This window comes from Chaetodon auriga, chromosome 18 (assembly GCF_051107435.1).
Source record: "Chaetodon auriga isolate fChaAug3 chromosome 18, fChaAug3.hap1, whole genome shotgun sequence".
NCBI classification, from domain to species: Eukaryota; Metazoa; Chordata; class Actinopteri; order Chaetodontiformes; family Chaetodontidae; genus Chaetodon; species Chaetodon auriga.
Genome location: NC_135091.1, coordinates 11,006,906 through 11,019,795, shown reverse-complemented (window position 1 = coordinate 11,019,795; position 12,890 = coordinate 11,006,906). Strand labels below are relative to the sequence as shown.

The window sequence follows — 12,890 nt, the reverse complement described above, 5'->3', positions numbered from 1 at the left end:
AAAAGGAAGATTTCAGGTCACCTTGCCGGTACTGTGTTTCTTTTTAATTGTCTAATTTAATGATGTTGAGGCTTTATGAACCTCTCGCAGACCTCCCTCGTCAGGCCCCTCAGACCTCTCTATTCAGGCCCTTCAGACCTCCCTCCTCAGAACCCTCAGACCTCCCTCTTCAGGCCCCTCAGACCTCTCTATTCAGGACCCTCAGACCTCCCTCTTCAGGCCCCTCAGACCTCTCTCCTCAGGCCCCTAAGACCTCCCTCTTCAGGCCCCTCAGACTTCCGTCCTCTCATGCAGGTATTATCACCCCCACTGGTCAGAGGATGACTGTGTTAACTGGTAACTTTTGGCTGAATGGTTGCTTGAAGTTATAGCAGCTTGTTGAAAGCCTTTAGTTTTACTGTAATTGGTTTTAAATACATACTCATATGGGTTTGATATCCTGACAAAACATTGCCAAAAGTTAAATTGTGCTCAGCAAGACTCCTTCACCTCATGTAATGTTCTTATAATGTAGGAAAACAAACTGTGGCCAAAGTTTTTTTACACCCTTATCCTCAATCAGAATTTGGCCCATATTCAAAGGATCCGCCTGTATGAAAGTGTTGAATTCTGCAGACTGCTCTGCTTCGCAGCATTTAGCACGTAGACATGAGCGCATGATCAGTCTTCTCATCTTCATCGCTGCAAATACACAGAACAACAAATGAGAGTGCAAAAAGAAGTGAAAAACATTGTTGGATAGTCAAAAAACTTTAACATCAAGGTTAAATATAAACTTACATGCAGCATGTAGAGATATGAAGAGAGAGACTGTACACACACACACACACTGGGGGATGAATAGCTATGATGCCCACCTTGCTCTACGTGCACCCCCCCTCCCACTCCCCTGCTCTCCATCACTATGGTTACAATGATGCAGGTTACCGTGGCAGCCAAGTCAACCCCGCACTCACACAAAGGCGCACGTGCATGTGCCGTACCTCACACACAGGCATACGCAAGCTGTGACGCTGAGGAGTTGAGTTTCTTTAGCTATTTCTGGAGGGAGACGGGGATGTTGCGCTGGCGTCATTTCTGCATTCAACCTCCTGCCTCCATTCTCTCTTATCCGTCTCGTCATGAGCAGATGCTCCCGCTTTCCATTGAATTTGAATTTAAAATAAAACATGGAGCGAAATGATTAATGGCACCGTTATCAGAGATCTGTACATATGAATGGTGCACCAGGAAGCATCTTATCTGCTGCTGCCAGTCCTGTGCATGTGGCTCAGGCTCTAATCATCTCTTGTTCTTGTGTTGACTCTTCATCGGTTGGTGGATGAAGATGTTCCTGAGCGTGTGAGACTCTGCTGCCACCTAATGTTCACATTAAGAACTGCCGGTGGAATCACGTTTTGATGTTTGGTTGCAGATTTCTCAGAATATGTGTATTTTTCTTCAAAATGCACATAATGATCATGTTTAATTGTGTGATGAATGATGAATTGTTTTGCCTGTTAAATACTGGAGAACAGTGAACAATGCAGATTACAATTCCAGAGAGCCCAAGATGACATATTAAAAAAAGAAGAAAGGATGGTAGAAAGAACGGAAGCAACAAAGGAAAGAGGAAAAGGAACAATGAGTAGAAGGAAGGCAAGAAGGGAGTAAAACAAAGAGAAAGGGAAGAGAGAGAGTAAAATAAAAGAAGTGATACAATATGGCTCTACTGTGCTCAAATATAAATTTGTGTCTGGAGGGCTTCCTGAACTACTTGGTCTCAAAACCCACTTCCTTCTTCTGGGTTTATGTGTATGTGTGAACACCTACACCAGAGTATGTTCACCTTTATCCCTTTTAGGATTTCCTTAGACTTCTTAGTAATAATCCCATTTCTTCTAATCCGACCCCACCCGTCCTCCTCCTCCACCCCTGACATGCTCTCTCTCACACAAGTATCCACACATGTAGCCTAGATTCTCTCATTTAGACCTGCAGCCATTCATGTTGTTGGACTACTGCTGTCGTTGTTGTGGATTCACACTCATAAAACGCCATGGACCCTTCTCCCTCAAGACTACGCCCAGTGACACCTGGGTAAGGACACCGTGATGTGTGCTAGAGTAGAGAGTTATGAGGCAGCAGAGCCTCGGTGCACAGGGAGGTGTTAATCAGTGAGTGTGATGGAGCTAATTGGTGCAAGTGTTTTCATGAATTAGACTTCTATTCCATGTGTTAGGAAGTGATTACTTTTATTGTGATTTTAGTACATCAGAAAACTTATTCCATTTGTGCCAAATTGACTCTTGTTTTAATCATGCCATCCTCATTACAGTCATAATTAACATTTAACTGAAGATTTATGAGGTTTTCACAACCAAATCTCAGCAGGCTTGAGTGTTGAATTTAAAGCTGGTTTCTAGAACAGTTTAGTTCAGTCTGGCCCTGAGGCGACAAACAAACCAGGAGCTAGCCAAGGTGTTTAGCTGTCTCTGAGAGTATTAGCATAAGCTCAGCCACGCCCACACCCTCATGGCAGTGTGACCAGGGCTGGACTAGACTGCACGTGGTTTAGGTGGGCTGCAGCGAAACGAAACGGGGGTCTTGATTGAATTAGTTTTGAAAATGCACAGTGTCTATTTACGACCTCATGATTCAGCTGCAGTTAAGTTAAAATGATTCATCAAGACCTCGCTAGCAGCTCAGTGATGCTTTGAGCTAAAAGCTAACGTCAACGTGCTAACATTCCTGCAGTGGATATGTTAACATGTAGGTGTGTTCGTCATATAAATGTAGCATGTTTACTGTGCTAACCTCTGCTAATTAGCACCGAAATTAAATTAAATTTTGGGCTTTCTTTAGTTTTTCATTTATTCAGAGGTGTTTTTCATCCTCTGGGCGCCGTGAATGTCTGTCCAAAAACGTATGATAATCCATTCAATAGTTCAGTTTCGACCAACGTGAGCTGATCAACAAACTGACAAAGCAACATTTCCATCCACTTTCTCTGCTTTACTCTGATGGGCATATTTTTGATCATTTTTACGCTTTACAGACTGAAGAATTCATCAGTTATTTAAAAATAGACATTCGTTGTTAAAGACACCCTTATAGTCACTATATATATATATGACAATCAACACATAACTGTTTTACTCCAGTCCAACCATCTGTGGCTTTGAACAGATGGTGTAGTGAAAGTTGTTACTCATCTTATCTGTGGTCTGTATCAGAGCAGACGCTTGACTTGTAACAGCAGGGAAAGCACAGGAATAAGTAATGAGGTTAACAATGGCTCGATTCCATTAAGGTGTGTGAGGAAGTCAGCGAGCTAACATGCAGGGCCCTGGCACCGGCACACCTGACTGGAATGTGGCCCATTATTAATGTAATTAGTTACCCCTCTGTTTGACAAGCTGAAATGTCAGCTGAGAGAAGAGGTCTTTTATGTCTCCTCCGAGGGTGTCGTGTAACCCATTTCCTGTACGGGCTGCAGTTAATCACCTATGAAAAGAGACGTTAGCGAGCAAGCAACGGCCGTCTGCTGCTCGCTGCTGTCAGGAGTTTTCTGGGTCATGAAGCAAAGGGGGAAATGGAGGAGAGGAACAGGGGGTTTCTGTTAGCTGCTGGATGCACACAAGGCATCAAATAATGATGAGGTCTTGCCGGTAAATATCTCCACATGTAGTTTTCCAGTCAGATTAGAATCACTGACATAAAGGTTTATGTTTCTCTCGGTATTTATAGTCTTGTTTTCGCAGTTATGGCCTTGTTTACTCGAAGCAAACATCCGCAAATGGTCGATGGGAGACGTTTCCAAAGCTAAAAGGCTCAGAATTCCATCCACTCATTGATTAATGACTCATGTATGTAATTGATTTTGGTGTTTAGCCTCATCCAGGGTTGTAATTTCAGCTTTTCTCTGTAGTCAAATGAAGGAAAAAGGAAATAACTATGTAAACACTTTGGCAGGAAGATATATTATACACAGCAGCAGGATGTAGGTCAAGCATAATTCAGTATCAGCAAAATTACAGGATGGACACTGTCTGCTCGGAAAGAAACCCTCACACCCGCTGAGCATCATTCCTCAGCAGGTGACTGTTTGGTCCTCTCCACAGGTCGTCTTGCAGAATCTGTTGATGTGCATGGTGTGCTTCTACTCTCTCTACTACATCGCGGTCAGTCTCTGCATCGGGCTGCTCAGGTACACACACAGACACTGAGACCTACTGCAGGAACACAGAGAGAAGGAGGACAAGTCTATTGTTTATCATCCTCTGGTGTTTCTCTAGGGTTCACGAGATCAACAGCTTGTTGACTCCGTTTGACTACACGACACAACCGTCATGGCAGAACCCCAAATACCTGGGTGAGTAGTACTGATGGAACATAAACAAGCACATTTACTCAAGTGCTGTACGTGTTTTACATGTTCTTTACGTGAATTTTTAAGCTTTATGCTGAAGTTTTTCTTCACCACATTAATTTGACAGTTTATGTATTAGTTCCTTTGCAGATTTGGGTTTTACATAAAATGTAACACGTGATCAGCTGATGAACTATGAAGCACTCTTGTAGATTAAACTGAAGTAATAGTAGCTTCAAGTGCAGCAGCAACAACAACAGGAAAAAGCTGCTTACACATTAATCCATAGGTAATATATCCAATTATGTCACGTGGATTATCATATATTATTACTGAGGGCCATTCTGCTGCATCATGACTACTTCTACATTTGATCACTTCAGTCCATTCTTCTAATGTGGACGTCCTTTTACTTAAGTGCACTTTTTAATGCACTATTTTCTGTCTTTGTCTTCTATAGGCCCATAGCACGAGGTGTAAATAATAAATGAATTTGATTCAGCTGCTTCAGTTTCAGGGTGCTGACTCAATTTCACACTGTCTGGGACCCTTAAATCGAAAGAAGCCATCATTGATAATAATATAGTGAAAAACTAGTTTCACAAACACATAAACACAGCAATGAAATACACAGCAGTGTATGGATAAACAGGCTGCCATAAGGGATAAAGGAGGAATGAAACTTAAACAATGGATGATTAAAACCATAAGTAAAACACCAAGGGTAAAATGTCACTTTTAGAAAAAGATGAGGCGGAGTATCACGTGCGGTTTTCTCTCTTCCTCCCTCCAGTTGGCGTCATTTCCACAGAAGTGACCTATGTTTTGGGCGGGCTGGTGTTCGCCTGGATCGTGGAGGAGTGGGTTTGGGATTATGCCATAACTGTCACGCTGCTGCATGTCGCGATGACTGTAGCAGGTAAACACACACACACACACACACACACACACACACACACACACAAAGCGGATCAATAGAGCGGAACAGCTGATAGGATTGGAGGCCTGGTTATGTAACTGGAAACAGTGGCTGTAGTTCAAAGATGGATAGGCACACACACACACACACACACACCACACACACACCACACATCTCTCCATCCTTCACTTGTGGGTGAATATGTGCAGTATGTTTTCTGTGCAGGTAGTTCTCACATTTCACACACAGTCTCCATGTTTCTGCAGTGATGTCAGACTTCCCCTCAGCTGAGCACTGGTGGATAGCTCTGGGTAAGACTTCCACTTCCTCTCTCTGTGTATTCTTACCTGTCTCCAATCCCATTTGCAGAGCATAAAAACTCTCCTTAGATACACTTTTTCCTGTTCCCACACTCACTCTAACTCTCTTCCTACAGTGCATCCCTTCAGACTCAGCTGCTGGCCTTCAAACCTCCCTCTGATTGAACTCCTTTTCTCATTTATTGAATTTCTCTCCCTGCAGGTTCAGGCCTGGTAATGATGATATTCGGAGGACAGCTCCTGGCCTATAAACTCTTCAGAAGCAACTTTGTCTATCCAGCTGAACTACAGAACTTCTAATGAACACAGCGAGGAAAGCTTTTAACTGGCTTACTGGTTAATCTCAGGTCCGGATACATCCTCAGCGGGTTCACTTTTCAGAGACATACTGCTAGGTTCAAGGTAACACTGGTATGAGGAACTACAGTATATCTATGAAGAATATACTGTAGCTTTGTTGATTAGCTAATAGTCAGATCCCTCCTTGTACAAATGGCCCAATTTTGTGTATTTAACAGCAGTTTTTTTTAAACACATTCTGTACAGTATAAATATTGTTTTGTATTGTTTCTTTACAAACTCCTCACTATAAGATAAAGGTACCAGAAAACTCGTAGCTGCTAAAAGTTAAAAGAAATCTACTGACTGATATTTCTGCACTGCTGGGTTAAGTCAATAACATTTCAGTTGTAATGTTAGCATTGTATTTGTGTCATATTAGAGTGTGCAGTGTAGTAGCCCGATAGAGAGAATGATGACCTGTTCAGACAGCAAGGAGGAATCAAATCATCTGTCAGCATGTGCAGACAAAGCTTCATGATGAGATGGACACCGCAAATACATAATGATTTTAGTGGTTGTATATACTGGTTTAAACTGGATTTACATTAAATTCTTGCAGCAAAATGATTTTTTGTGTCTGCATGCACGTGTTTGTCAGTGTGTTGACTTCCTGATTGAAACAAAGTGTCCTCTGTAACCCCAAGTCAGTGACACCTGTTAAGCCCTCACTAGAACAAATAAATAATAACATAATGAAAAAAAAATAAACAAATAAACAAAATCTCAGGGCTGACACTGCTGTTAAGGCCCTCCAGTAGAGCTCCCTCTGCTGTTTGGGCCTGGACTGACAGCCCACTGGCCTCTCTCCAGGGAAGCCTCATGTCATACTGCATACCTATATCATAAGGTAAGCTGACGGTGATCATAGTAATAATGGTAATTTACTGTCACAACTCGTGTTTCTCTTCTTATATTTGTCTCATTTAAATAAAATCAAATAAAGAAAAACCACACATAATAGATCAAACCAACCATTTAGATATTTCTCAAAGTCACAGATGTGTGAGAATTTAGGGCCAGAACAGCTGCCGTGCATCCTTGTTATTGTTTTGAGGCATGTTATACTTTATTTAAATTGGTTAATTTGTGTGCTGCTGGACAAAGAATAGAAGAATTTGGGTTGAATCCTGCATCCTTGTGACTGATGATGATGATGATGATGATGATTGCAGGAACAGCAGGACCTCTGGGCTGACCGCAGTTCAGCCTCAGCTGGTCAAGGTCACGTGACTGTCAATCGCGCGACTCGAACCTGAGCGCTAAAACAAAGCTAAAAGCGTTTATTGCACATTAAGCTAGTTAACTAGTACGAGTTTAACCACGGTAAATATAAGTTAAGATAAACAGCCCACCAGCTAAATGTCAGGAAACGGGTTAGTTCCCGGTCTCTGGAGGTTAATGAGCGGTGAGGAGCGGCAGAGGACTCCGGTAAGTTTACAAGTTGAAGGGGCTTATTTTGGCTAACGTTAACTAACTGGCTAAGTGCTAATTAGCTAAGCGCTAATTTGCTCAGGTGACATTTCATGCTAAAAAGGTGGTGACCCTTGCACTGGGTGGGATAGAGAGTTGTGACAGGGACGTTTAAAACTCACATCACCTCAGTTGAGTTGATTAGTGTTAAGTTAAACAAGCATCAGTCTTGTCTAAAGCTCATAAATGAGCCTTATCGTCAACCGCAAATTCAGCTTTTCACCATTTATTTAACTAAAAGTTAACAAAATGCCTTAAACATACAGAAGCATAATAATAACAGTAAGCATATAAGCGCAGTCTGCTCCAGTGTACAATATCACATGTGTACCAAATAAACATTGGAAAGTGAAAATTCTGTTGTAAACTAAATAACCCAAGTTGCACAGGGGCGTCAAGCCGAGATACAAAGAAAACCAGAATCTATAAAAGGAGCTGACAAAAGAATTAATAGCTCCAGTTTCCCCTTTGTAATGCTCATGAGCAATTTTTAGGATTGCATTCTTGCAGTTTTTTCATCAGCACTTGATTCATCTTTGTGTCAGAGCCTTTCAGTAGAATGAAAGTACGCTGTTTTGAATGTGAAACTAACTTTCCTCTGCACATATAGTTGGATAGATATGCTTCGATAGTAACAAAAGGTAACACCAGAAATACTCTAATAACTAATGTGCTGACTAATGTTTCAGATTGAATCGAAAATAGTGTGGAGTTATTGCAAACCTTTTCTCGTCATTGTAGAGTCCGTTTGAACATCTGCGCCGGCAGATGAACGATGTCTTGGGAGATGGAGGGATCCTGAAAGAGGTGGTCCAACCTGGAGAGGGCCCTCCTGTACCCAAGAACGCTACAGTACTGAGTATTTACAAATGCAGTTTTGTTGTAAAACCTCCTGACACAGCTGTTATTTGCCAGATGATTTGTTCTGCCATCACCTCTCTTGGTTTTTATGTTATGGTATTTATAGATCTGGCTGTGATACTGCAGGTTAACTGTAGTTTGATTGTGCGTGTGTCCTGCTGCTGTGTCTCCAATCCCTAAGATGAATTTCTCCTAAGGGAGGTAATAAAGGCTAATCAAATCTAATCTACTCTGTTTCCTCCACAGTCCATTACGCTGGTTTTCTGGAATACTCTGACAAGCCTTTTGAAACTACAACAAAATTCAAATACCCCAAGATGATGAAGTTAGGGAGAGGTCAGTCGTCAGCAGTGATTTACTTGTTAACCCTCTGAATCCCACAGCCTCTCAGCGGGTTTGACAGCCATGTTTTCTTCAAAGAAAATGTCAAAATGACACCATTTACCAGAGCCAGAAACTGTCAAAACAGATATTAATGCTGGATTTTCACATTTCTGACTATTCAAATTTCTGAGGGTTAAGCTGAAAAAATTGTGGCCTGCAGCAGAACTCCCTGATGGAAATATCCCATTTTTGAAATTGTTGTTCAAACAGATTTGACACTGGCCGGACTGGAGCTGGGTGTTTTGACCATGAAGAAAGGAGAGTTCTCTCGTTTCCTCTTCCAGCCCAAGTATGCTTACGGGGACATGGGTTGTCCTCCCTTTATTCCTGCTGCTGCTGTGGTTCTGTATGAGGTTGAGATGCTCGACTTCCTTGACACAGAACAAGTGGACAACTTTATGGCACTGTGTCCGGTAGGGAGGCTTTGGGCGCACTGTCGTCATTCTGACAAAAAAAATGATGTTGGGCATTGTTCTTGACATCAAATGCATGTCAGTGTTATACGACTAACAGGACATTTATTTATGTTTTCATCCATGTACGCATGCATGTGCATTTGTGCAGTTATGGAGAACTAAGTAATTGTGCTATTTTTGCTTATTTAAGCCAATAATACATGATTGTGCACGTAAAATTATAACCTATTGCCCTTTTTATAATACTACATCCCTGTCAGGATTAGTAACAGGCAATTGCAAGAAAATTTGTACAGTTTGCAAAAATCCCGTTATTACATCCTCTGACATTCTATATCATCATACTCAGAGTAATTCACACAGAGCATCTGGTGTTTGTGTGAATCATCTCATCCCCATAGATGGATGGAAAATTCATAGACAGACTATAACAGCGAATGTATTACAAATACCCGATTGCCAAAATAAGGCAGAAGGAAGTAGAAAAATTGCCTTTGGGGGATTTCTGTTTGTGTTGTTGGCTAATGAGCATTTCTTTTTACCTCCTCTGTCTTCAGGAAGAGCAGATGTCATCTCCTCTGTCCACACTCCTCGAAGTTGTCAACACATTACGCACCTCTGGCAACCGTTCCTTCAAACTGAGCCGTTATGAAAAGGCCAGAGGTCACTATAAGCAGGTAAATCTTAAAGAGTGTTGAATATAGAGAAACCGTGCTCTTTTTTTTAGATACTTATTGTGTTTGTTGTTGTAAACTTGTAAAGGTGAAATTGACTAGTATTTTGTGATGGGGTCTATTTTTGGCCAACAGGCAGTGATGCTGCTGAAGAACAGGGAGATGAAGTGCAATGCAGGGAACGAGAGGATCAAGGCAGCACAGCTTCCTCTCTACCTGAACCTTTCTCTCACTGAGCTCCGTCTGAACAGCCCGCGCAATGCCCTGAAATACGGCAAGAAAGCCTTAGAGATGGACTCCGCCAACACTAAGGCTCTTTTCCGCTGCGCACAGGTTTGGCTGCAGACAGGTTATAAAGTTTTCAATGTTGAATGAAGACTGTTTAATGTTTTGTGCCTGTGATAGACCGATCCAGTCATTTCAATTGATTGGTTAGCCTACCTGCCTGTCTGCCTGCCTGTTTGCATGCACTCATTGCACATGGCTGCAGAGTTCCACAAGGCAAGGCAGGTGTGCTGCTAAAGCCGGAGCGAGTTAGTTGCACAAAAATGCCAGAGAATGTGCAGCCAGATTTTCTGAATGCTAACATGCTAGCTCGACAGCTGTAAGTGCTAACAGTGGCCATGTTCATTGTTTACATTAATTATGATAATGTTGGGTGTTTCCTTACGTCTGAATGAGACATGAGGTAGTTCCACTCGTAGCTGAGCTCACACCCTATATTGCTACTTGCTTACACACTGATGACACTTAGTCTAACATTTTGACTGATGTCATTCCTGTCAGGCGTATCTGGAGCTACATGAGTACGAGAGCGCTCACGGTTGCCTCATAACTGCTCAGTCAAAGAAGCCCTTTGACAGCGACATCAACAACCTTCTGAGCAGAGTGGCAACGTAAGATGAACCTTTGTTTAAAGTGTGTGTCGTTGTTTTGTGGCATATTTGTTTAAGTTAAAAATGAGAGAGCTGCCAAAGGCCACGAATCACTCTGAAGACGTTCATGAAGTTGTTTTCATGTTTCAGATGCTACAAAGAAAGCTTGGACAAACAGAAAGACATGTACTCCAAAATGTTCAGAGATGTGAGGGGCAAGTAAAGATGTAAAAATGAGTAAAAAGGTAAGAAATGCTGCCCCCCATTTTAATGTTCTCATGTCCTGTGATTTGATCTCATTAATGTGTGTGTTGCAGAGTAAAGAGCACATTTTCTCACAAGTGTGAATTTTCTTCAGTGTCAGCTGACATCACGAGGGCCTTAAGGTTGCTCCTGGTTTATTACCTGATCTTAGGACCCTGTCTTGAGGATCCCTGTGATCAAGTTCCAAGTCCTTCATGTTTTTGTTTTGTTTTTTTCACAATTTGTGTGTATAAGTTGCATGCTCCTGTATAATTTCCTTTTGTCAACTATGATAAGTAGGTCGTTTAATGAGTGACCTGGAAATAAAGTTATTTTTTCCATTACTACTTTTCTCAGACATCTTGTGACAATGCTTCTTGAATCAGTTGAGGTAATTCTGTCAAATTTCATAAATATTTATAGCCAGCATCCATTAAATCCACAGATAAAGTGCAGGATGTTTAGCTCTGGGTAAAGTAGCTTGGATTTGGAGAGAGTGCAACTGACTATATAACAACGGGACTGAGATCTGATTTTCTAAGGGGGTCACAAAGCGAAATTATGGAGCACAAGTTTAGAGAAGCTTCATGAAGCTTTGGCAACCCATAGTGGGGACGAGACCCCCAAGTTGGCAACCAGTGGCTAACTACACACCTCATGCACCAGAACATGCTGCCATATTGTGTGAGGAGGCATTGTTTTAACAGCAAGCGGACAGATGGAAAGGATTGGCGGTGGGTGGTGGGAGGAAGGAAGGTGGGGAGGGGCAGATGGAGGAGTAGCAAAATCTGATTGACCTGCTAATCGTCTTGTCAGTGTGTGAGTGTTTCCTCTCCAGCGCATGGCAGGCAGATCATGCTCCGCTGAGGACTGTCTGACTGGACGCAGACAGACACAATGGTGTCCCGACTCGTTGACTACCTTCATCTCAGGTGAGGAACGAGAGAGCGAGACAGACCGTGTGTCTGCTGTCTACTCGTTTGATTGGATGTGTGTGTGTTTGAGTGTGTGTTCAGATTTGTACAAAAAAAGCATTTGTTTTACATTCAATACTTGAGCATTTTTATCAAGTTTACTCTGCAGAGCTTTGAAGAAGAGGTGCTTCTAAGGACAAAATATATGCAAGCATGTAGACAAGATTTTTGCAGTACTTGTACTCTGATTAGCTGCAGCTAATAGATACTAAGCAACATTGTAGCTGCAAGATACATGATTAACTCAAAATACTATGCATGCAACAGACGAAGGTTAGAGCAAACATCATCTGGAGCATCTATAAAGTATGACCTCCATGCATCTTTGTGCTATACTGAGCACTCAAGTAGTCCTTGAATAGCACTTGAGTAATACTGGAAATATTATGCTAAATTGGCACAACTTCTTACAAACTTTAAGTACTGAAGTCCACCAGTGTACATCAGATTCGTAAGCATTTTAAAACACACCTGCAGTACAGCTGTATTGTATCACCAGTGTGCTGGACATAAACTAAAGATGAAGTTAGATTAAAGCACACTTTGAATAATAAGTATGAAAATAGTGAGTTATACTTTTCATAAGTAGACTTTATTACTATTAGTATTTGGAATTTAGTAAACTTTAAAAGTACACATAAGTACAATTTATAATACACTTTATTAGTACTTTGAAATACCACTATGTATTGCAGAATTTGTTTTGAGAACATTTAAATAGAACTTAAAGATGTCTGTTAAGTACACTTTTTAAAAGTATATGTCAAACAAAAAACAGTAAAAGTGTATTTTTAATGACTTTTCTATAATTACATTATATTTCCAATACACTAAAGTATACTACTTTTTGGCCTGAGTCTCTTGCATGTTATAGTATTGCTACTTTGAAAGGCTGATATTTGGAGTCGAGTAGAAGAAAAAGGGGACAGGGGTCATCTCACATCGTGTGATATCATGTGAATTTATCCCATCGTGTTTGATGGCAAGCCGCCTTCACTTCCTGCTTGTTTTTGGAGGCTTCAGTCTGACCTTCAGCGAGTGAGATGCATGCTCGCTTGGAC

General features: G+C 41.5%; 2 protein-coding genes across 2 annotated transcripts; both read left to right on the top strand.

Annotated features, from left to right (window-relative positions):
- The first annotated feature begins 1,927 nt into the window (after nucleotides 1–1,927).
- On the top strand, nucleotides 1,928–6,493 carry tmem244 (transmembrane protein 244). The gene is made up of 6 exons (XM_076756422.1): nucleotides 1,928–2,079; nucleotides 4,104–4,189; nucleotides 4,278–4,354; nucleotides 5,145–5,270; nucleotides 5,537–5,581; nucleotides 5,793–6,493. Exons 1-6 carry the CDS (start codon nucleotides 1,987–1,989, stop codon nucleotides 5,888–5,890), a joined length of 525 nt encoding a protein of 174 aa, XP_076612537.1. The 5' UTR covers nucleotides 1,928–1,986; the 3' UTR covers nucleotides 5,891–6,493.
- Nucleotides 6,494–7,291: 798 nt separating this feature from the next.
- On the top strand, nucleotides 7,292–10,835 carry fkbp6 (FKBP prolyl isomerase 6). The gene is made up of 8 exons (XM_076757022.1): nucleotides 7,292–7,360; nucleotides 8,144–8,261; nucleotides 8,510–8,599; nucleotides 8,858–9,060; nucleotides 9,621–9,740; nucleotides 9,873–10,070; nucleotides 10,524–10,633; nucleotides 10,763–10,835. The coding sequence occupies exons 1-8, from the start codon at nucleotides 7,292–7,294 to the stop codon at nucleotides 10,833–10,835; spliced, it is 981 nt and encodes a 326-aa protein (XP_076613137.1).
- The last annotated feature ends 2,055 nt before the right edge of the window (nucleotides 10,836–12,890 follow it).